This window comes from Zonotrichia leucophrys, chromosome 4 (assembly GCF_028769735.1).
Source record: "Zonotrichia leucophrys gambelii isolate GWCS_2022_RI chromosome 4, RI_Zleu_2.0, whole genome shotgun sequence".
In the NCBI taxonomy this organism is placed as follows: Eukaryota; Metazoa; Chordata; class Aves; order Passeriformes; family Passerellidae; genus Zonotrichia; species Zonotrichia leucophrys.
In genome coordinates, this window is record NC_088173.1 from 14,140,355 (window position 1) to 14,164,862 (window position 24,508).

General features: G+C 37.7%; 1 protein-coding gene across 2 annotated transcripts in view; it reads right to left on the minus strand.

Moving 5' to 3' along the window:
- WWC2 (WW and C2 domain containing 2) overlaps positions 1–24,508 on the minus strand; it is a 94,636-nt gene that overhangs the window by 46,893 nt on the left and 23,235 nt on the right. For both annotated transcript variants that reach the window (XM_064710570.1, XM_064710571.1), the window contains exons 2-3: positions 13,146–13,255; positions 986–1,189 (exon numbers count right to left, since the gene is read on the minus strand). In XM_064710570.1, the coding sequence (XP_064566640.1) occupies positions 986–1,189; positions 13,146–13,255 (314 nt within the window). The remainder of the gene's footprint in view (positions 1–985; positions 1,190–13,145; positions 13,256–24,508) is intronic.

Below are 24,508 nucleotides of genomic sequence, written 5' to 3' on the forward strand. Positions count from 1 at the left end.
AAAAATAAAAAAGACAAATATTTAAGTACTTTTAGATCACTAATTAGTCCCTTCCTTGATGAATCCACATTGATCAAAACCCTACAATGTGCTCAAAAACATATAATGCTTTAAAAGTTAGCCTTTTATAGAGCAGTCATCATTGCAGCATGGCAATAACTATTGAATAATCAAAATTTCCCCCTTTTCCCCTCCACCACTATATGGTATCTCTCCTCCTTTACTTATCCCAGGATCCTTAAGTAGAACTCATTCTCCCTGACATCCTATTTCTTGGTGCCTGTTCCCACTCTTCTAGCTGAGCCACCTTGCAATCACTTTCTTCCTGAAAGTTGTGATTTCTAAGGAGATCTCAGGAAAGCAGAAGATTTATTCAGAAGTCTCAGAGATCTGGCACTCAGTTCTCCCACAGATGTACCTGCTCCTTTCATACGCTACTGCTAACAGAGGTGTTTGGCCAATAACAGGCCTCTGATATTGCTTTTCCAGATGTTGATTCCCTGCCCAGGACAACAGCCTGTATCTATACTCCACTGGGCCACAGCACACAGGCCACAAAATTACTGTCTGCTCTTCCTATAAATAATCAACACATTCCCTTCTTGGTCTATTGCAGCCACCTGTCAACACTGAAGGGCCATTTCAGCAGGCAGCCAAGAAAACAAGAGATCCTCCTCACCTTGAACACAGATTTGGCAACATTTTGTCTCAACAAACTGCACGACAAAATACATTTCAAAGCCAACTGCTCTAAACCATGGCTCAAAGGAATTCAATTGTATCAGAGAGAAGAGGATTCATTCTCTTCAGCAGAATATATTTATCTTAAATAAATTAATTAATAAATAATGTAGGGATGCTCACTCTAAAAAGGCCAGAGTACAAGGCACTCCTAGCAAACCTTGAAAACTTATCCTAAAGTGAAACAGGATCCCCTGGAAGGCAGAGATCAAAGGAGTTACATTGTATTCTCTCCTGTACTTACAGCTTGTACGAGAGCTTGATTTTTCTTTGTAGGCACCATTCAGCCGAACATACTCATCCAGTGCAAGTGCCAGTCTCTGCTCCTTCACCTGGTACAGCTCCCTCTGGGTACTGAGAGCATCCTGGGCTATTGTCAGGTAATCTTTTAACATCCTCTCTTGTTCTTGCCGCCATTGTTTCCTGGGATCTTCTATTTGTGTTGTTTCTTTATAAAAGAAAAATAAGTTATTTAAAGAGACCTCTGCTGAAACCCATTGACAACTAAAATTGCTTCTTTGCCTGTAACTCACAGCTAGAGCAGTCTAAACCATAGTTTGCCTTTGGTTACTAAGCAGATGCTTCACTTCCTCTGCCACCACAGTGTGTGTAAGAAACAGAATTCAAGGGATCAGTTGCAAAATTAGAAATTAGAGTAAAATAGGCAAATGCTTCTGCAGACCGTTCCCATGTTGTCAACCTTGAATCAGCAACATCCTAAGACTCAAAAAGAAAATATCTTTTGCATCAGAGTATTTGGAAATAATAGGAATGACAAATTCTTTCAATGACATCTTAAACAATGCACTTCTGAACAAAAACTAAAAGCAATCCCAGCTATTACATTTTTCAACTCCCTTCCTCCCTACTTCATTATTTTTTACAGCCATATGTTATTCACGTTTTTAGTGGTTATCTCTCTCCTTTTGCTCTATGAAAACAATTTTATCTTTCCCCCTGTAACTGAACTAATAGATCATTAACTCTCCAGCTCACCTCACCTAACTCTATCCCTGTGCCTGCTAGACATCTGATCCAACACACAACTGTCTTCTATGGCAACAGACAGACAGGGTTGCCCTCAGAGGGCACTTCCTGTCTCTCAGAGACAGGTGTCAAAGATATGTGGGACCAAATTGCTTTTTTGAGGTGCCCCCTCCTGTTCACTGACTACTCAGGTAATAAAAATGAGTAGGCTGGAATTTACAGGCCTTTAATTTACAAAGGGCGTCAGGTAACATTTTCAGTCCAGCAGCCACACACAACACAGACTTACATAGGATACACAGACAAGAGGATCAGACATAACAGAGATGTGACATAAGACAATCTAACTGAAGAATTTAAGATTTTATTTCTAATGCAAACATACAAAGAAGACTATATATGGTTGAATGCTCAAACTTCTTAATATTTCCTGACTTAGGTCAGCACTTTTTCAAGCTGTACGATGAATATTCTTCCTTTAAAACTGTACTAAGAACAAAAATATTCTCATAAGACATAGCCATGAAAAGTTTGAAACCTAAATGCAAATGTGCACCACTCTTCCTAAGTTACATACTCTAAATCTGCATAGATCTACAGAGATAAAAAATAACATTCAGTACCAAAATATTTAAGTGCAAAGTATTCACTTCAGAATTTTTCTGCAAAAGCAGGAGGTACATTTATTCTCTGGGTTAGATTTCTGTCACTTTAGTCTTCTGAATTGCTTTACTGTGGGAATCAATGGAGGGGGGAAAAATGGGAACAAGTGGCTGAAGATGTGGAGAGAAAAAAGAACTGCAGTCGAACCAACGTGATTGCTCTAAACTGTAGCTGAAGTGCACTCTTGGGAGAAGGCACTCTTTCAACTCCATGTAAGAAAACATATTTTGTAACAGCAAAAGCTGATAAGGACAGGATCTGGTTAATAACAATTTCTAATAGTGACTAACTACCAGTTTTTCAAAAGCATTTTCTCTTGTTAATATCACAATAACAGAAAGACATACAAAGAAAAAGCAGCATCCCATAAAACAAACCCTGTAGAATCCTAAACTGACAATCTCTATGGAACTACTGATGCATTTAAAAACAATTAAATACACAGACACTCTCCCTCACCATTTACAAATATGACATTTCTACTTGGGAAAGGCATTTCTTGGATGTGCACAGTGAATGCATGGAGAGAATAACCCACATAAACCCAAGAGTGGTGCATAAAAGATTAAAGCAGAAAGGCTTTATACACAGTTGGTTTTCCAATAACCCCAACAGGAACACTTTAAAAAAAACCTAACTATAGCTACAGACACACATACACCTACATCTGTGTTTATAGCCACCTGCTCTTTTACACAAAGATATTGGGCACACAAAGAAGCAAATCAATACCTTTTCTCTCCTAAATGGTCAACACATGTTCCTATCTGTGCCCACTTATTGTTGTTGTGCTTTAACACGCTGCACATTCACAGTTATTTACACAAGATAAGAAGTGCTGGTTTCCAGAGTTGTCCTTTTTTATGAAGCAGGTTGAAGAGCATGAAGCAGAATTCTCATGGGTCAATGATCAAATAGGATAAATGCAGTTATGGTGGTTTTTTAGATGAATGTAATGATGTGATTGTGTTTTAAAAGTGCAACCAGCAGACACCAAATAATCTTACAAGATTGGAAGGTCTCATCTTCGAGCATGTTGTAGGTAATTGCTTTGTAGGTTTTAAGTAAGGATTGCTCAACATGCAGCCCAAAGACCAAATGTAGCCTGCAGAGTTCTAAAATGTGGCCTACAGATGCCCTGTCCTTGTGACTGCAAGAGAAGGACAAAGCTGATCAACAGCAGATTATTTTCTACTGCTGACAAATACAATCAAACATTTCCTTTTTGCATCTCCAAGCTGCAAGTACAAAACAATATTATGATTATATGAGCTAGTATCTTTTATACTGATAGTCATAAATGAGTTAAAGGTGACCCTGCATTAAAAAAAAACAAACTGCACACTAACTTCAGCATTCACCAACGTTTGGGCATTTGCATGTGGAGGTACATTGGCTGGTCAAATTACTCTCAGTCAATTCTAACTGCATGTATTTATTCTGGAACAAATGCTCTGCTGTGAAAATACATTACCATGGAAAAAACAAAGCAGTATGGAATGATTATCCTAGAATTGCTACTCAACTTTTACCAGAGAAGACTCTGAAGAATTTTACTCTGCACTTTTCTTAAATAGCATGAAGTAGAAAACCCAAAAATGCACACCTCTTGTCTGGCAAGTTGTACATATATATATATATGTAAAAACTTGTGCCTGTATAACAGCACCATACGTTTGTTATCTATACTTTTCAGTTATCTCTATTTTCATCAGTAGGCTTACTCCATAGAGGAAAAAAAACAAAGACAGAACTATGGATGATATTTCTGTTTCTGTAGCACTACATTTTGAAATGTAGCACTGAAAAGTATGTTCATTTGAGCATATATACCTTCCAAGAGCCAATATTTTTTTTTAAGCAGCTCTCTTTCAAAAACAAATATTTATACTTCTCAGAATAAAGCCTCAGAAACGATAAGGATTTTTTTCCGTGGACAAGAATTTTTCAAGCACCTGCTGCTAAGGTCAAACTTGTACACACAAGAATATTATTAGGATAGTTACATGCAAGTAATTGATGGAAAAGTTTTCTGAACATTTGAAAATTAGTTGTGAAGCCTTTCATGCTTAAACCAGAGTAGGATTTAAACCGCTAGGAACATCCAAACTTTTTCCTCTCATTATTCAACAGCTAGTGTAAAGTAAAGTAGGGAGATCTCATTTCTTTTCTAAGGCGTATAAATGTTCCCACTGGGGACTGCAACAGGATGCCCTATAACCCTGTCTGCAGCAGACTGCCAGCTGGGCAGATGGGGAGGTGTTATTTCTGCTCCTCAGGTGAGGAGTAAGCATTGGTAATGAACACTAGACAGAGCTCTAGAGCTGCATCTGAAAATGTTCTACAAAATGCAAACTGGACTTCAATAATCAACAGTGGAAAATGAACAAACCACCTCCTCTTGGCAGGGCCTCTCCAACATTTACTGCATAAACTTAGGTATGAACTAAAGGAATCTACTTCAACAAATACACTTCATCAGGGTCTGTGAAGATACAGCTTAGATTAAAAACCAATTGTGTATATCAACTTCCTCTATCCAATCACAATGCAAAAATTATGATGCATAGTAACAGAATGAAGAGGATGGCAGTGTGTGTAATACTCAGGCTACTTATTCCTAATTTGACCTGGATGTAGCATCAAGTAAGCAAAGGTTCTTGCAAAGCAAAATTATTCAATTCTATTAAGATAGTTTAATTTAAAACAAATTAATTAAGCTTGAAACAAATTACTGCAAGTGCATAGCTAATAAATTTATTTTAAAACCCCAATAAAGAAGCAGTTTATTTCCTCCTATTTTTACAGATCTGAGTGACTACCCACACTGGGGGAAATTCTGTGCTCTCACCCAGGGGAGCCACACAAATGGCAGGATGGCATGCTCCACCCAAGGACATTCCTGTCACTGAAATGATCACAGCCCTGTAACGTAGAAGAGGAAGCTGTGCTGGCTTTAATCACACTGCTATTCATGAAATGCACTCTTCCTGGCTCACTGCCAGCAAAGTTTGATACACTTAAACTCAGGAAAAAAAAAAAAATCTGGCCAGAACAATAATTCAAAATCAAAATGTCAGGGCTGACTTTATGTCTTGGAAGTTTTGATTGTTCTTTTGGCAAGAGCATGCTTCAAGGGCAGCAGTGTTATGCATGTCTTTGTAATTATACATAGGATATATATTATACATTGGATACAGGTGAGAGTCAGGCATGCCAAATTTTTTAAAATTAGGTATTTTCACATGTTATGTTCCTGTCTGCTGGGAGGAAGTTCTGCCAAATTTTTACAGTCCACTTCAACAGAAGGAAACTATTACTTTATCAGCAGTAGATCTTATTTCCCTAAAATAAATGGAATTACAATCCCTCTAGAAAATCCCACTGGGAAAGGAATGGCTCCCTGACACCCCACTGCTGGACATAAGAGAATTGGACATTTTACTACAGGATTAACAATATGTGGAAGCAATAGTTTTCCAACAACTCCCCTTGCCAAACAAAATAATAGCATCCACTGGCTCTAGAACAGCCCACATGTAAGTTGTGTTCAGTCAGAGACAGTTGCATTCAGGCAACACAGTTAGAGAACAATACTTTCAAGAGGTCCCTCTAAAAAAACAAGCCAGATATGCTAGATTGCTCCTTGAGGAGGACACATACACACCAAAAGGAGACAAAACAATTACATACTTTTCATTCTGAAGAGAGAAGTCTGTTTAACATATGCCCACATTATTTCAGTTTGTAACTGTTGCAGAATCACCATCTCAGAGGAGAGGCTGTCCCAAGGGAAATTAGCTGACCTGGCAAGAAATGAGGACCAGAGACCCAAGATCTGTAGGGATGAGAACTTTTAGGTGAGCTGTGACATGGTCCAGTGAGCCAGTACAAAGTAGGAAGAACAATCCAGCTGGGGAAAGATCTTTTTTCTGGCAACAGTAACCTACTTACAGATCTAGTAATCCATTGCATTCTTAAGTGTGGATCTACTCATCAATACTGCGTACCTTCTCCCTCATATACTAACTTACAGCAATATTCCCAAACCTAGAAACTTGGACTGCCAGACAGGAAGCAGTGGCTGAGCCCTGAAAAGGGTAGCTGTGACTGCTGCAGAACTACTGCTCTGTGTCATGGTTGAGCTCAATACTCTGTGTCAAGGTGGCAATTTCTCTGCCTGAAGCAATAAGTGATGAAAAGATAACTCCACTACACTGGAGTTATCTGACATCTCTGGTTATCTTGCATAATAATTACAGGATTACCCCTTCCAGCCAAACAAACCCCACCTTCAAGGGAGTTGAAGACCTCAAACCCCTAAACCCAACAGCTGACTACATTCAGGATCCCTCACCACTGGAACTGCTCCTGAGCCTAGCTGCTGAAGAAAGTGTACAAGCTAAATACAGATTTGTTTTTCAACAGTCCTCAATACCTCTGCTTTGGCAGGATTACATCCTATTCCATGGAGATGGTTTGAGAACGAGATACCTTCAAAGCATCCTGCTGCATGCTGAGGGCAAGCTCTTGGTTAAGGGCTGCAGGCAAACCAAACTAGGGCCAGGCACAGCAAAGGAGAATAAAGATTTTAATGGTAACTTGCACAAAAGTGTCTCAAGATGGCACAACAAAACCAAGAACAACCCTCTGACATATAATATCAGAAGAGGAAAAATGTTGTTAGATACCAGTTACCACAGGATAGTACAAGTAAGCTAAGTGGTGGTTGATGAAAGCAATTTTATCAACAGCATTACACAATCACTATGGATATGTTTATTCTACAAGTATATCCCACATTACTAGATACACAGACTGGCTTTCAATCCTCCAGTACTTCTGCTAGTTTCAGGGAGAATAACCAAGTGTTACTAGACTGTCTTAAGAAACGTACTTTATTATTTACATGGTAAATGCTTTCTGACTTTTTTTTCCTTCTTCCTTTCTTTTCTCCCTGTTTTTTAAAATACTTGCAATTCAAACTCAAACAACAATAAAAGCAATTTGTACTCAAAAATTTGTGGAAGGTTTCACAAGTAAATATTGCGTCATTTCATACTGACATTTTTGTTCAATAGGTACATAAAAATAAAGAATTGCACATTACAGAGACAGCAATTTCAGTAAGACCAGGCAAGCAAAAAAGATGACATATTAAAAATGATCTAACACATTGCTGGATACTCAAAGAAAATCACATTCTATCACATAATTAAATGGAATATGGGTTCTAAAGAGAGACATGGATGAAAACTACATTATTTAGAGGATGTTCAAAACTGACCTCTCTACAGCTTGTTTCCTACCATCAAACTTTCATACAAAAAGTGACCCCTCTCTTCCACACACTTTCTTCACTTTTCCATTAAATAATTTTGTGCTTGAATTTGGGCAATGAGATAAAATGAGAACTTTTTCCAGCTATACTCTCCAAGTATGAACAGATTTCCAAAAAAGATTAAGTCAAATATTTTTACTATTAGTTTCTTCCAGATATGGGACAGAATATGCTTCTATGTTTCAGAGTGAAATGCAGTAGTAACTGAGGATTTTGTTCTACAATATCAAGCAAGCAGGTAATGTTCTGCTGCTAAGGCTAGCAGAACAAAGACATAAGAAAAAGATGCAGGTAAAATCATGTTTTATCCAGAGCCTTCACTACTTGAGCCCTCCTTCTGTAGCCAGATTACTCTAATCCATTCCTACAGCCAGAATACAGAGAAAATACCTACAAAAAACATTTGGGGTAACACATATTTGCACTTGGGTTTCTGCCATGTACATTTGCTGACAGCAAAGAGTCCTCACAATTGATTGCATGCCACCACTTGCTTAGAAGATGGCAGTAGGTCATGGGAACAAACCGGGCACATTTGTGATCATTCTGCATTTGACTCCCTCAAGCTATTGGTAATTACAGACTCCTGGTGGGATTTTAGGATTCTTCCTTTTCTGAAAATCAATCCAGCCTACTTTCATAGATGCAGATGTACCAGACTCCCAGGCTGGAGCAGTCTGTCCACAAAAGTCCCTGTCTTAGATAAACCAGTTGCACAAGCATAAACTAGCATGAAAACCTTTAAGATTACAACAAGAAATAGAACTCTTATAGTTAAAACATTGTGCTGCAAGTGTGAAACAGTGTAAATAGCTAGCCTTTTCTCTCTTTTTTTAGCATCACTGACTCAATTTTTTCCTTTTCTTTGTGGATGAAACAGTGACAGAAGGATGTTGCTGGGAAAGATACATTCATGCTTCCAAAAGGGACAGCTGAAATTAAGTAGGGAGAGCTGCAGAAGCAGAGAAGGTAGTTGTCCAACTCCATTTTGAAGAAAAGTGCTGGGTAGAGTTCAGGGACAAGAATCATCATATTAAATACAGACTGGCAAAAAGAAAGTGATGTGATGGTCTGAAACTGTACAGGGCTAGGAAAAACTACTCTTTCCTATTATTATCTTTTAAATGCCGTCACTAATTGCCATTCTGCCACCTTTGCCACTAAACATTACTAACAGCAGAGTATTTGTTTTATGAGTTAACTAGATTAATGCAATGAAGAAAACAACCATTTGCCCTGTTATTCCTGAGACTTATCTGGCAGATAAGAATTGAAAGTAAGTGGGGTAAGTTATTTAGGAACAAATAGGGTGCTGAAGGCAAGGCAGAACTTGTCACAGTATGGGATCCTCTCAGACCACGCACGTCAAACCAGAATTTTCCTTTTCTTTCTGCCATTACCTCACAACTGTTCATCTAAACATACCATAGACTGATCCAGATCAGAAAACCTGAGCAGCTGGGGCAAGGGACAGGAAGTGGAAAACAACTCACACCTCAGGAAACAGAGGCCTTCCCTGTTGTCCATGTTTACTGCATATCCTCATGTGGACACAGTGTGGGGACAGGACCTGGATCAAGCAATGGCTGCTGCTTCAGCTGCCACCACCACCTGAGAAGTGCACCTGGAAGTCACAGCCTCAGAGTTAAAACTGTTTTCTGGCACAGAACAGATGAAAATTCCAGGGTGTAATTTCAAAATGCCTTTAACCATTGCTACTGTGAAAAGTATCTATCCTCCATCTCTTCCACCTGACTGTTCATTCATATCCCCAGGTCACCTTCCTTTTCTTGCTTGCATAAATAGAGGTGTGGAAAGGAGAACAAATAGCAACTTTTTTTCCTCCCCCATACCAGATTAGTTTCAACTTGAATCAGCTCCCTGATCTGATTCATTGTCTGGCCATGCAAATGTTCATGGCAGTATAAGCAAAAACATTGCAGAGACAGAACAAAAGGCCAGATGTAGCAATAGAGCAGGAACAATACTTTCACAGATTATATCAACTTAAAGGTGTTTGCAAATCCAAGCCCTAAGAACATAAATGTTTACATCTCAGACACTTAATGCTTGATGTGGAAAACCTCACAGAAGAATTGGAAAAAGATTGAAAGTGATGACTTCACCTGCAGATACATGAAATAAAGTGGAGTAATATGTTATGTATTATTTTTAGTATGGCCTTGAATTCCTAACCATGTTGTTTAGCAAAATTAGTAAATGTTAGCAAATTAGCTGAAGCAGATGAACACATGAGAACGGGTATGCAATAATGACTACTGGAGTCAACAGCTTAAGTCATAAAATCTTTGGGCTCTCTCAAACCACAGTAATCAGGATCTTGTGCAAAACAAACTCCTCAGGCCCTGCCCACCAAATAATATCCTTTCAGTCATCCTCTAACAAAGGGTGCTACTGAAGCACAGGGTAAGCATTTAAGTTCTTACAGTATTAGCTACCCAGATCATATGCATGTTCTGCCTTGCCAGATGGCCTGTAATCTGGTCTCCCTTGAAGCTGAAAGCATCGCATTAAAACTCCTAATTGGGGTAATATATTCATAAAGTAATGACCTCAGTCAGTGCTTCTCAAAGTGGGTTACATCATCCAAAGGGATCATGAGAAAGCTCTAAGGCTATTGAAAAACCCAAACTATATTTGGGAATGAAAAAAAAATTAAATATAGAAAATATAGAAAATGTGAGAATAAAATAAAACTAAATTATCCTTAAACATATTGACCCCAAAATAATCTGAGGTATTGTTCTACATTTGCAGACTGCTCTCAGACAACTCTTAACCCTCTGCAGAAGAGAAGAGGAGGCTTTTCTCAGGTTTATGCGAGAGAAGGGAAGGAAAAAGATCAAGGTAAATAATTGCACAGATGAGGAAAATATTTTGAAAAAAATAACATGTATGTTGATTTACATAATTTTTGAAAAAAATTACTTTATAAAAATTCAGTAGAAGTTTCAGAACTTTGCAAGGTGCAATTGCTTTCTCTAAATTATTGGGGAGTTTTGTCAATATCCACTGCAGCAAGTACCTATCTGAACATTAATGGAAACTCCACCCTTAACATTTTCAACCTCAACATTTTCAACCTTTTACAGAAAAGAAGGGAACAACCATGAGTAGCAACCTACTCCTCCATAGCTCTGTGGGCTGGCTTGAGAAATATAATAAATTTGCAGTCATCATAGTAAAACTGGTCCAAGTCCTGTGGACAACCTGAAACTTCACAGCTGGATCAAATGTAGCTTTGTAGAGAGGCACACAGTAGGAACAACACTAGAAAAACAAATGAGAAAAAGGACAGATATGAGAGAAGTTGTTCAGAATAATTAATTATGGGATGCAAAAGTAGAGACTCAGTGGGCCTTCCGTCAAATATTTTGCTGAAATAAATTCAGCCAGACAGCAGTGAACATGAAGCATCGTTAGTCCCCTCTCCCAACCTAACACATGGGAGCAGATTTCTTCCCAAGGTGCTATCCCTCAAGCTGCTATTTATGAGTCCTGAAATTCTACTTTATCCAACCTGTTTTCAGGCATCTATCAATTTGTTCTTCCTCCTAGCAGTAGATACAGTTTTTCTCCCTCATTTGGCTTCTTTGTCCAGTAGCAGAGAGAATTAACAAAACCACTTTCAAAAGAGTAAAAGAGTCTTCCTTGTTCTAACACAGCCACTGTCCTGACAGGGAATTTTAACAGTTCAAATCCAAAAAGCATACTCAGCACATCTGATTTGTTACAAAACCAATAAAGCACTAAGCAGACACAAAACCTGTTTTCTAGAAAGGCTTTTCTCCGCTCATTTTAAGTGACCTCCATACCAGAGATTTCAATAGCATCAAAACATTGCATGCACCCTAGTCAGATGAAGTAGAAGTTATAATCTCCATTTCTGGTGCATCAAACAAGTCACCTACTTGTAAGATTCTTAGGCAGCTTACCACCCAGCAACTGGAGAGTACTCTCACCAAAACATTGTGCAAAATACAGTGCACATAACTAAAATACACCACTTAAAAAATAAGTTTCACTGAAGTTGCTACAAAGGAATACATACATTAATTTAAGAGGAATCAAGAGCACTACTGAACAAACAAGGGATGGAAACTGCCTTTAAGTATATCAAAATTTCAAACCATGAATAGCTGCTAATACTCAAGAATTCACTTTCAATGCACAGGTATAACATTTAAGAGTAAAGAAAGCAGTTAAATTCTTTCTTAATAAAACAGGCAACAAAGCTACAAGAGGTTTTAAGAACTGATTAAAAATTTTGAACAAGCATGAAATAAAAAGAGCACAATCAGAGTACAGTGATCTGAAAGCACTCTCAAAACACCCAGAAATGCAATTTGGCTCTCAACATTTTACTGGTGTATATAATTTTGGCCAAAGTAGAAGTCAGAGACAATTTTATGCTGATAATCACATTTAGATTCAGAAGAAAACCCTTTACTTTCTTCACCTTTTGAATTCAATCAAGGATGCTTGTATGTGTAAAAGTTCAGGAGTGTCTAACACTGTATGTAAGATCAGAGGACTCATTGCAAAGCAAGGCTTTGTAATTAAGATCACAAATGAGGTTATTGGGTGGGATACAGTTCAATATTAGGTGTCTATCTGCAGGTGCTTAACAAGTACAGCTGATATCTAATGTCCCATTCTAGTTATCAGAGTTCTAGTCCAGCCCAACCAAAGGAGGTTAAATTATCTCATCTGCAAAGCAGACAGCCAACCAGTCAGCATACATCACATTTTACATTACATCAACTGTACTAGAGATCTTGTGACTGCAAAAGTGGCTTAGACAAGGCAGGGTGGATTCCCTTGCCCCTACATTTGAGATGCCACTTTGAGATGCCAGATTCAGAAGGCCACTGGTCTCTTACTGTCCATGCCACATCTACTGACCCTGTGCAGTTGCCTCTGCTAACTTCAGAGATTAGATACCTGCTAATTTTTAGGTAAGTATAGGTACTGCTAGCACAGATGCACATACCTAGATTCAGGAGTTGATCTCAAATAGAACCTTTGCTATTGTGCTGTTAAAGACTATTTCTCGGAAAATAAAAAAACATATCAATATGGAGTAATAAATGTATAAAGAGAAAATAGAAATGCTTTCAGGAGTTTATTCATTTAGCAGGCCTGAATAGCATTATATTTCATATTTTGCTAGTTTCACATGGTTTAGACATATTCACTATGCAATTAGAAATATATGTAGAAACAGACGTCGCCATTTTATCCCAGCAGATTTTCCTGTAAGCATTTAAAAACCAATAATGTTATACCAAAGGGCAAATTTTCCCCAGCATTTTGATTCTAATCAAGAATTCTGAGTCTGATCAAGATGAGCTGTCTTTTATAACCAACATGGCAAACCAAAAGTACTTACGGTTTATGTGGTCAATGTAGTAGACACCAATCTGAGGGTCACACGCGGCTTCCCATCCCCATGGCAATTCATCCCCAACACAATCCGCAAATGACAAGGGCTTTGTCAACCTACAGCAAGGAAACAATTCAGTGATATAGCTTTTCTCCCTTCCACGTATCTGTTTTTCATATTAATTCCTATTATGACAGAAGCTGAACAAGCATAGCAAGGAGAAAGAAGAGCAAGTTGTTTATTTTCCTCTTAAAGCAGAACATATTATTGCAAACATTTTTCAGTACAGGACTCAAGTGAGAAATCCACTGCAACACCCTTCACATTTGACAGTCTAAAATTAAACAACAACCAACAGCTTTAAAAAGAAGAAATTATTTATATTCCTGTTTGTCCCGAGGAAAACTGGACCCTTCAACTTCAAGTCAGTGAAGAGAGCACAAGATTTCAACATCACTGTTTCTAATGACCACAGAAAGCCAGTTAGGATGCAGTTAGCAGCACTTATCAATCCCTGCACATGAATAAAACAAGCAGCAGTGTGCACAGAACAGACACTTTACAAGTAATATTTAACGGGCCTTAGATGTTCACATGTTGCTTTTGCAGGAAGACATACTATTACAGTTTTTGACTTTAATAATAGAGCATCTATTTGTTATAAGAACTAGAGTGATAAATATAATACACGGGCTCTTTTCCAACTGAGGCTGAGCAAAGCTTTACGTGATCATCTTTTGGTCCTTTTAAAAAAAAATAGTATTGAGTTTCCTATTGATAAATCCACAGATAAATGCCACCTCTAACATAGTGATATATTTAATAGAAAGAACAGGAAATTTAAGGTTTTATTGTTGCCATAGTGACAATAAGATTAAGTAGATATCTAGAGTTTAAAAAAAATCCACAGAGTAGCATGATGAATAGAAATTTGTGGGACACACAAGCAGCACTCCTTTGCTCACTGCTGATTAAGTTTCATCACCTAAGACTGTTTTTTTCATTTCACCATCAAAATTCTACACAAATAAAAAGCTAATTAATATGTTTCAGGATTTTTTCTTTATTAATTCCTGACCAAAAGAACAGGTTTATTGACACTTTTGTGAGAAAAGTAAAAGAAAAGAATAGTACATTTTTATCTTTTACAAACTGAGTTGGATTTTGTGTACAAAACGGCAGATAGAAAGTACCTTACAAAAATATTTAATTCTTTATGCAGCTGTAAAAAACAAATTTAAGCACAAATTTGATTTAGAAATAATTGCCCCACTATAATCTTTATTATCATCATCATCAATGAATATGACCTACCAATTCTCTAAGTTGAACGGCATTTCTTCAAGCTAGGATTGCAGAAATCACAAAGAACAAGGCTCTCAGGATTCAAAACATTTTGAATATTGATTCTTTTTCAATTTATGTTTTTAAAATTGCAAACATGAATCCACTTCCTCATATTCCTCCAAAGTTTACCTCATAATCCAGTGAAGGTTACTAACACTCTATTGAGGTTCTGAACAAATTTGCATGTATAACACAAATTTGCCGATTTATTGCCACTTATAAACTGCTATGTTAACCACTAAACACACCAAAAACTATTATAAAACACAGATAAAATTACCAATGTGGAATTGTATTTGGATCACCAGGACACAAAAATACAGATTATAAGCAGCACAAGCAGGCTGTCAACTTGCCAGTGATTTCCAGGGCCAGAGAAGGTCTGTAGCAAGAAGTCAAGCCTATGCATTGTATCCTCTCACACTGCTGACCTGCATCTTTAAATCCAGACACTGGCACAGCCCTGAGTGGGGCTGCAACAAGGACTCTCTAGAAACCCCAGCTCTGACCTGCCACCCTGCTCCTCCTCTCTGGGCAGCAGAAGCTGTGCTGCCATGGCCAGGATCCAGCTGTGCAGCTCAGCAGGCCAACAGCTGGCCTAGTGCTGCCATACCAAACACACCTGCCCAAATGCTGCCCACTTATAAACACCAGCACCACTTCAAAGATTACTGCTCTGTTGTAAATAGTAATAGCTAGAGAGAAAGGGATGGCTCTTAGGGAAGCAGGAGAAGCCTTTCAACTCCAGGGTAAATACAAGCACAATTTCAGGCAGGCAGCATGCAGCAGGCTGAACACAGGGCATCCATGTCAAAGAGTTTCCAGGCCACTTTTGCTCAGAGGAAGCATCAATCACACAAAAGCAACAGTGCTTTGGTGAATCTGGTTAGTCCTGTGAACAAAATGTGCCAACTTCAAGGGCACACCTATCTGTGAAGAAAGTCCTGTCTCAAATTTGATTACAAGTGTAGATGTTCGTGAAACAAACTGAAGAACAAAGTTCAGTGTCATCCTTGCCTCAACATCACAACACTAACTCAAAACTCAATTCAGGTAGTTCTAGTAGGAAATATATTTGAAAAGCCATATAGCAACATAGAAATCACAGTATGGACTCAAATTCATATGCACAAAGCCAGATAGTTTTTAATAAACATTCAACACATTCACCAAATTTACACACCAGAGCTAGCAACAGTCATGATGTGATTTTTACATCGCCTCTACACAGGGATATAAGCCCAGTACAACCCTGGCTTTTCATCTGCACTGTACACTAATTTTATTTTTAATCAAATATTCACTTCTTCCCATAAATAGCACATTCTCTAGGTTAGACTGCATTTGACTCTGATCATGCAAATGTTCTGTCCAGGTGTTCTCACCTGTCTGAAACCAGATATGATAGGAATGAATAACAGCCATTCTCTCATCCCAGACACTCCATAAATTAAAGAGACACTAAAACACTCTGGAAAAGTACTTGAGTGACCCACACTGGACCTTAAACAAAATGAGAAGAGAGAGACAGAGGTCCAAAAAGACAGGCAGTACAGGACAATTTGTTTTATGAATTCTGCTCTGCTGGATCATGCTTGAACATCGCATCCTTAAGATCTGAACTATGTCAGAACTGCTCCAGAGTAGATTTTTAAAACATGAGAAGATTTGTCCATAATAAGATCACAATTACCTAAGAGGGTAACATTCCCATGACTCCCTTTTTTGTTCCAGAGTCTTTTAATAGCACATAATTTTTGAGCTTGATGCATCATTTTACAACTGAACAGCAGTGAGCACAAGGTGATTGCTTATGGCCCTCAGAACACAACATAACCACTATTTACTTTCAAAATACGTATGACGAATGGATAAAATTAACACAACAGGAAGCAAGGGAAAATTTGCAAGACAAAAGTTGAGAGCAGAGAGTTACAAGATGTAATTGGACAGGAAATAATATCTAGGAACAAGGACTGAAGGAATCTTGTCTGTGTGAAGATCATTATCTGTGACACAGAGTAACCTATGATAGATGGACTGCCATTACATTCATTAAATGTCATCCAAGAAAAATGAGGTTTATTGCACCATAATAGAGGATTAAATGCTGCATGTCTTGGGCACTGATATTCTAAGGGTAGTTCATAATATTTAGTTTCAGTTTGTAGCCAGACATTTAGATGTTCCTAAAAGAATGCCAGTGCTCTAAAGATTGCTTCAAAGTCCATATTTAGTATCCAATAAAGTTCAATTAGTTAATAAAAGGCTTGGATTTCTTTAATGCATATCATTAAGCTTAAGTATTCTCACCTAGGGGTGCCTTTTTATTTTTTTAACCTTAGTGAACAAGAGGCAGGTGTGCATAAGGAGAAGTGGCTATTTTAAGGAAAACCAGGAAGCATTCTGCAATTCCATTATGTAAACAATCCATGATTATGTTAATCACTTTACAGATGCTTGGGGAGACTTAGGAGACAAATGCAGTTTACAAACTGAAGACCTCTATTATCATACCAAATCCACATTTTTCTTTAAAGTTTTCAAAATACAGAGTTAGCTAGCTAAGCTCTTAAATGCAGATTCTGCAATAAAATATGTGTTGTCATTAACAGATGTTCTTGCTTCTACAGCCATACCTGTAAGAATAAGTCAGCATATGCAGCTAAAGTTAATAATGAATCACAGAACCACAGCATATCCTGAGTTGGAAGGGACTCAACAAGGATCGATTCAATTCTTAAGGGGATGGCCCACACAGGGATGGAACCCAAAACCTTGGTGTTATGAGCACCATGCTCTAAAAAAAATGAGGGTGAAGACACTGTAAAATGGAACCATAACTGCAGACTGATGGACTGTCAGTGCAGAAATAATGCTTCATTTGGACAACTTTCTTATTTGATGTAAATCACATTTTGAAGTCCCCAGAACTAGAAATACATAGAAGACAGGCTTCTTTCCAAGACTGAGGTCCACAAAAATGAGGCATTTATTACATATAGCAGTAAAACTGCTATATGTAATAGCAAAACATCACATATAGCAGTAAAATATATAGCCCATTTCTGTGACCTGAGAATATCAAGAGGCATGTTCTTAAAAATGTGCATGCACATATATGTATATACACACATACACACTATTTTGAACAAACTGTTCTATGCAAGAGAAATGCTGGAATTCTGCTGCATTCCTTCTCTGACTCCTTTTTTCTCCAAAATCCATTCAGGATTAAATAATCTGTAATAATGAAACATAAGTTATACATATTATGATTAGAACTCTATCAATAGAAAAAAGAAGAAGGTTACAGTAGGCAGATCTTAGAAAATGGCAGTGGGGGGCAGGGGGAAGGAGACACACACATGAGAAATAACCCCACCCTGCTCAAACCTGAAATTACCTCAGTTAGAAAGGAAGAAAGGTTTGTAAGAGGTACACAAATACCTGAGAATTATTAACAGGTTCATCTTAATGCCTTTCAAAATTACTTCCAAGAACATCTTCTTTGCTGGGTAGTACTTGGCCTACAGTCAAGAGTCAAGTTTGTAGTTTGGAATTCAGCTGTAATTAGGGTCAATGCTCAACTTCTATAGAAACTTCAATGTGCATTTGAGAACTTTCTCCAAATACCCAAAATGAACTCATGTGCTCTGTTGCATAGCAAGATCCTGTGTGACACTTACACAAAATGTTGTATGGATTAAATTTCATTCATTTCTCATATATAGTGATGCATATTACACATTAATTCTTTTACAGTGCAGCATTTGTTAGCACTTTTTCTTGACAGAAATTTCTCTGAAAAATATACTTCTTCTCCAAACTCCAACAAAATGAGAAGACAAAACACAAGCTGCTATTCAGATGTGCAGAAATGGGCAATCTATTAAAATGTAAAAGAAGAAATCCAGTGATGGAAGGATTGCATGCACAGTTATCTGGAATCCATACACCATTACAGAAGGGTGTACAGATGGTTTATCCACAGTAATACTCACCAATACAACAGTTTACAAAAAGTTTCCTTCAAGCACTTTCAGTTAGCACAATTACACAGAATAGTAACATAAAATCAGTATCAATTGTTTTTTTATTTTGCAAAAGGATAACTGAAAGTATTTAATTCTTATTTTGATCCATAGCTTTAGAGAAGCCAATGTAAAATTTTAATCAATGAAAGGAATGTACAAACAGAAGTACAAAAATGTTCTCAATTCTTCATCAAACTTCCTGAATTTAGTGCTCAAGTTGGATCTCAAAATCAATTCAATTTTTACCTAACTTTTTAATGCTATAGGGCATTACTACTTTGAAGGATGTATAAACATGCATTCTAATCCCATACTAAATATGCTTACAAACATGGATTTTACTTATTTCAGGCACTGAGGACAAATTTCTTATATAAAACTCGGGGGTGCAATTAATCCCATTAACTTCAAAAAGCCAGTTACCAAACCTGAATTACTCCTTTAGGTTCCTTAGAGAGGTAGATTCAATACATCTACTTCATACCTGAAGGTTTCCCTCTTTCCCTAGTGAGTACAGGATTCTGAACGCAAGAATCCTTAGTGTGTGCAAGGGTAACTAAATTGAAGTGGGATGAATTCTTTTGCAGGCAGCAGAGTGCACACAGAACGGCAAAAGAGACCCAGCAGCTGCTCCACATTGCAGGTCAGAGTTAAAGAGAGGCATTGCTGCTCCCTATGGCTGAGGTCACTAACAGCGTGAAAATTACATTGCATAGGGAACACAATTTTCTCTTCCACAAACTACAGCGGCTAAAGCTGTAACCAAATGCATTTACTTTGTATTAATTATATTGCTGTCTCTTTCCTAACTTTAAAAAGCGGTAATTAGGCTGTTTACCTGTCAAAAGGGGCAGAATTGGCCCACATAACACCCTTTTGCCATATTCTTTGTTAATTCAATTCTATAAGGTATGAACTAGCAAATCCCACACAGAATCTCTCTCTTGAAAAGGCTCATTCATGAGACAGGACTTCTGCTGCTAAATGTTTCACCCTGTTCTTAACACAGTAGTGCCTCCCATTCAGATATCAGGCCAAGACATTATGTACAAACTTTGAATTGTTTAGGTACCCTTTTAATAAGGGTATTGTTAAGATATACTGCCACTTTATTACAGGTATTATTTTGAAAGAGTAACTAAGTGGACATCAATACCAGGTAGAACAGATCAAACAAGGAGCAGCATGGTCGCAATCCCAGCTTGAAATAGTGGTGTAAAATAAACAAATATGGTAAGGTCATGCATGTTTGCCTTGTTCACAAGATGTGTGCAACCAAATGTCAACAAATGCCTGTGCTCAAAAGACAGCAAACATACATGTTACCTTTTCTATGCCAAAACAGAATCACTAATAGCTCAAACAAAATGTAATCCATCCCTTAACAATGAGATGTTCTCAATAACATTAAATTAAACTTCTTAATAGCACTAAATGTATGCCTGTAGACACTAGAATGTGCACCACTAGTGTCTTTGTACAACACACACATGCACACAATGGTATTGGTTTATAGCCAAATGTTCACAGCTACACTCCTGGCTACAATGGATATGTAACAGTCAACAGTACTGCACCTTCACATTTTGCACCACTGGATACTCAAAACCTAATTGCAGAGACTGAACTCACAGCAGTTATACACTTCATGGAGACAAAGATTTATTAACTCCTGCAGCAAGTGTTTCCTGGATACATTGCATGAATTTTCACTTGTTTTCCAGATTTCAGATTATTTTGGTCCTGGTAATACAAAGAGAGGTAAAACACTCAAATTTGTACAAGAATGGAAACTTGAAATAAGCACTGATTCTGGTTTTCTAAAAAAATATACTGGTATAGTACCACTTTTAATAACTCACAATTTCTATTCTGTAATTCTTTTAAGTCCTTGAATACTTATAACAGACAGCAGACCTTAAAGAAATGTATTTTTTGGTTTTGCAGAGTTTCCTTGGTAAAGAAAAATGTACAAACGTGCAGATGGAGAATTATGCTAAGAGACACACATTATTTCTCTGCCTCACAGCAACCCAGAATGGATGGACATTATTTGAGTACATACTACTCAGATAACAGGCTCTCACAACTATTTAACAAGCTCAAAAACTTGGTTTCCAGCACTGAACTCCTACTGACAGTGATTTACTATAACTCCCATTTATAAGTGAGCTGTGGGTTCACGCAGATATACCACATTCAATGATGTTTCAGAGACTATCTAAGAAGTGTATTTGAAATATATCTAAGTGTATTTGAAAAATACACTTTCCATTAAAAGACTCTTGTCTAGCTAGCCAGCAAACCAGGTAAACACAATACTATATTCAGGAAGCACATAAGGTCCAAGTAGAAACTAAAATCTAATCTTTTTCTCTCCTCATAGGGGTTTGGGATTTTAAAAAACCTTTTTAGAGTACTGAATAAGTGGTTTCTTCTCTGTAATTTAGGCAGAGTACTCAAGGTGTTTTTGAAATGCTTTGCTGAAAAGGGCAGTGTGCTGAAGAGTGTCTCAGTTTCCAGTCAGCCTTCCAGAGAGACAGCTGCACTACCACTACCATGTGAAGTGGCAATATCAGCCCATCATCAGTTCTGATTGCTGCCTTCCTGCAGACCAACTCAATCTCCTATGCTGTAGCACAGCACGAACTGTTCAACATATTCAGCAAGTCCTGCTTAGAAATAACAAGTCAGCACCTCACCAATGCTGGGGCTTGGAGACAGGCACGAACTACAGTAACAAACTGTACTCATTCCTCACATGTTTTCCAGCTCTTTTTGATTTAGTTAAACATTAAACTGCCAGGACAAGGATGAAAACAAGCCAACAAACCTTGCTGCAACCACACTACAACAAAAAGTCTTAAATTCTCTATATTTATACATAACTTACTAAACTTGCACAATATGGAAAACCCCAGGAATCTTGATAAAAGTTCTTAGCTTCCAGTATCTACTATGAACTTAACCAGTTTAAGCCAATACAGCTACGATTTTTACTACAAAAATTGTATTGTACATAGAGAACAAGTTCTTTGAAACAAAAATATAACTGCAAAGTTTTTGAGTCCACTTATTGTAACAGCAGCACAAGTATCCAAAAGTAGAACCTGACAGCAAAAATAGCTGAACAACAAACCCACTACAGAAAGAATGATATAGCTTCAGACAAGCAAAGGACATATTCAAAGTGAAAGAAAGTAGGTTTTGGTCAGATATTAGGAAAAAATCCTTTACTGCGAGGATAGTGAGACATTGGAACAGGTTGCTCAGGGAAATAGTGGATGCCTCATACTTAGAAGTGTTCAAGGCCAGGCTATACAGAAATCTGAGCAAGCTGGTTTAATGAAAGATGTCCCAATCCATGGCAGGGGAGTTGGATGATCTTTAAGGTCCCTAAGGTCTGTTTTCCAAAAAAACACCTTCCTACTTCATTTAGCAGTTTTGCAAGTGTAATGTAAAAACATCAGAAATTAAGTGCTTTATATATATATATTTATATTAAGAAAATTTTTATATTAAGAAAAAGAAAGAAAATTTTTATATTAAGAAAAATTCATACTCTTTTTATTTCTTTATTTTAAAAGACTTGTTCTCAATGTTAAAAAGTTCTACGCATCCCCAAACTCCCTAAGCTTTATGCAATACAGAAAAGCTATGGATGAAAATTTTCAGGTCATCCAAAGACCTTGCCTGCTTCCTCCACAGAAAAGAACCCACACAAAATGGGCAACTGATGTCCTTCTCTCACACACACACACACTCAAAAGGAAGGAAGCAGAGAACACACAAGTTAAGCTCTCAGTCCAGCAGGCAGCAGACAGAGGGAGGCGAGTGCAGAGGGAGTGCTCTGCCTCCCAGCTCCCTGAGATGCTGCGTGCATGTTAATGACTGCCATAAAAATGTGCTACCAGCCAGCAAGCCGAGCAGAACTGCCTCCTCCCAGCTACAAAGAGGTGGCATTAGCTCAATGTCAGCTCCCTCTGTCCCCTCACAGGTGCTTCTGTGAAAAGGCACATGAACTGAATAGCTGGGACCCAGAAAGGGAAGAATGCATTTGGGAAGGAAGGGACCCACACCCACTGGTTGCAGGACCAGGTCAAACTGCCTGCTGGCTTGGTTTTTTGTTTCCCTTTCCTTTTGATTATGATAAACTATTTTGGCTTTCCACTTCACAATTGCCATCAATGAAGAAAAACTCCACACTGAACTCAACTACACATTTTACCACATCATTTCATCATTGAAGGTAGTAAAAGTGAAAAGGAGAACCAATATTTTCCAGCTCAGCATACCAGCTATTTGTTTCTGTAGGGCAAAGCCTCCAACCAAATCACTATTTGTAATTCATTTATCTGTTTAACATTGCCAAGTTCAATGCAAAGATGACATTTTGAAAGGTTAGGGGGGAAAGGGGACCACAGAGAAATGGAAATGGGTAATGCCATGAATGTTTTCTGCAGCATTTTTCTTTGACACAGCAGTTGGTCCTGCACTGGCATGTAAGCACTATAATATTAGACACCTGGAATGTGAGGAATGTCTGATAACCATAGCCTAGCACATGGATAATTCCACAGCCATAAACCAATGATATGACCTTTGCCATTCCCCTGGAAAGCTCAAATGCAGTGACATTATGAAAAGGCTATTATGTGCAGTGTTGCTATAGGTTATTTATATATACATGACTGTACACTGTTGTTAGAGGGAAAATGTTATCATCAATTGACAGCACTGTTAAGAAACTTAGCTATTGGTCTTAATTTAATTCCATAAATGCCATCCTGTTTTCCGAGCAATTTTAAGTGTTCCCGATCCTCCAATCTCTGGGTGCAAACTTGACATCAAAATGTTTTCCTCTACTGTCTTGTACCACTCTGCTCTTCATTTAACACATTTACTAGCAAATATTCTTCCTACAATAGGAAGATGTACTCTTAAGAATACTCAAGGTAAGAAAAGAAAAAAAAAAAAAAGGCAAACCAAGACCAAACAAACCCAGTCAAGCACTGGTTCATGAAATTCAAAAAATGGCACAAACTCTGCAGGAATTTCCACATGCAAATAGGAGCAAACAATCCTTACTGCTTGATAGAAGTATGATACAGCAAACTACAGGTAGAAAATATCTATAGACTAGAATACTTTATTAGGAATTAATCAAAACATATTAATTTGTTGATTGATGATTGGTCATCTTGGCTGTCAGGCACAAAGTACCAAAAACAGTTTTCATGGCATATTGCTACAGTTAAATTTAGGACATTTTTGTATTGTGATAATTAAATATGAGAAATAGAAATGTATTTCAAAGAAAAAACATAGTCAAACCCCAGAAAATTATAATATTTAATATTAGCATTAAAAGATCTTCCCAGTCTCTAAATTTTCCCTCTCCTCCTTTCTGTAATTTCATACACACTAGTCCAAATCACCCCACTACTCACCTCATCAGCCAGAGAAAATTATTTTGAAAAAAAATTCTGTTCTATAAACTCCACTTCTCCTGTAAACAAACCCTTGCATTGTAAGTGACCTTTGGATTTATAGAGATTTCTACATTTCTAAAGACTCTCCTCAACTAACTCTGCTCCCACTGAAGTCAGCAGGAGCGTTACCAATTTCAGTAGCAGGAAACCTAAATCTAATACTTTCAAAAAGTATTATCCATCTGAACATCTCAGATAACCTCACAGACATTTAACTTCAGTTCTGTGAAGCCCTTCAGCCAAGAACCATTCCAGAGGCAGGGAAAAGGCAACTTAAGGTAATATGTCCAATGTCTCTGCAGGTTGGTTACAGACCCACAAACTGCCCCCAACAGGACAGAGCACTCCACTCTGTTATTCTCAATACTGAGTTCTTCATATCTTGATTCCAGCTTCTCATCCAACCACTTGTAACAATTTTGAAGGCATACTTCATTAAACATTCTGTGTTTTGCAATACAGTGCAGCTCCCGTTGCAAAAAGACTGAGCTAG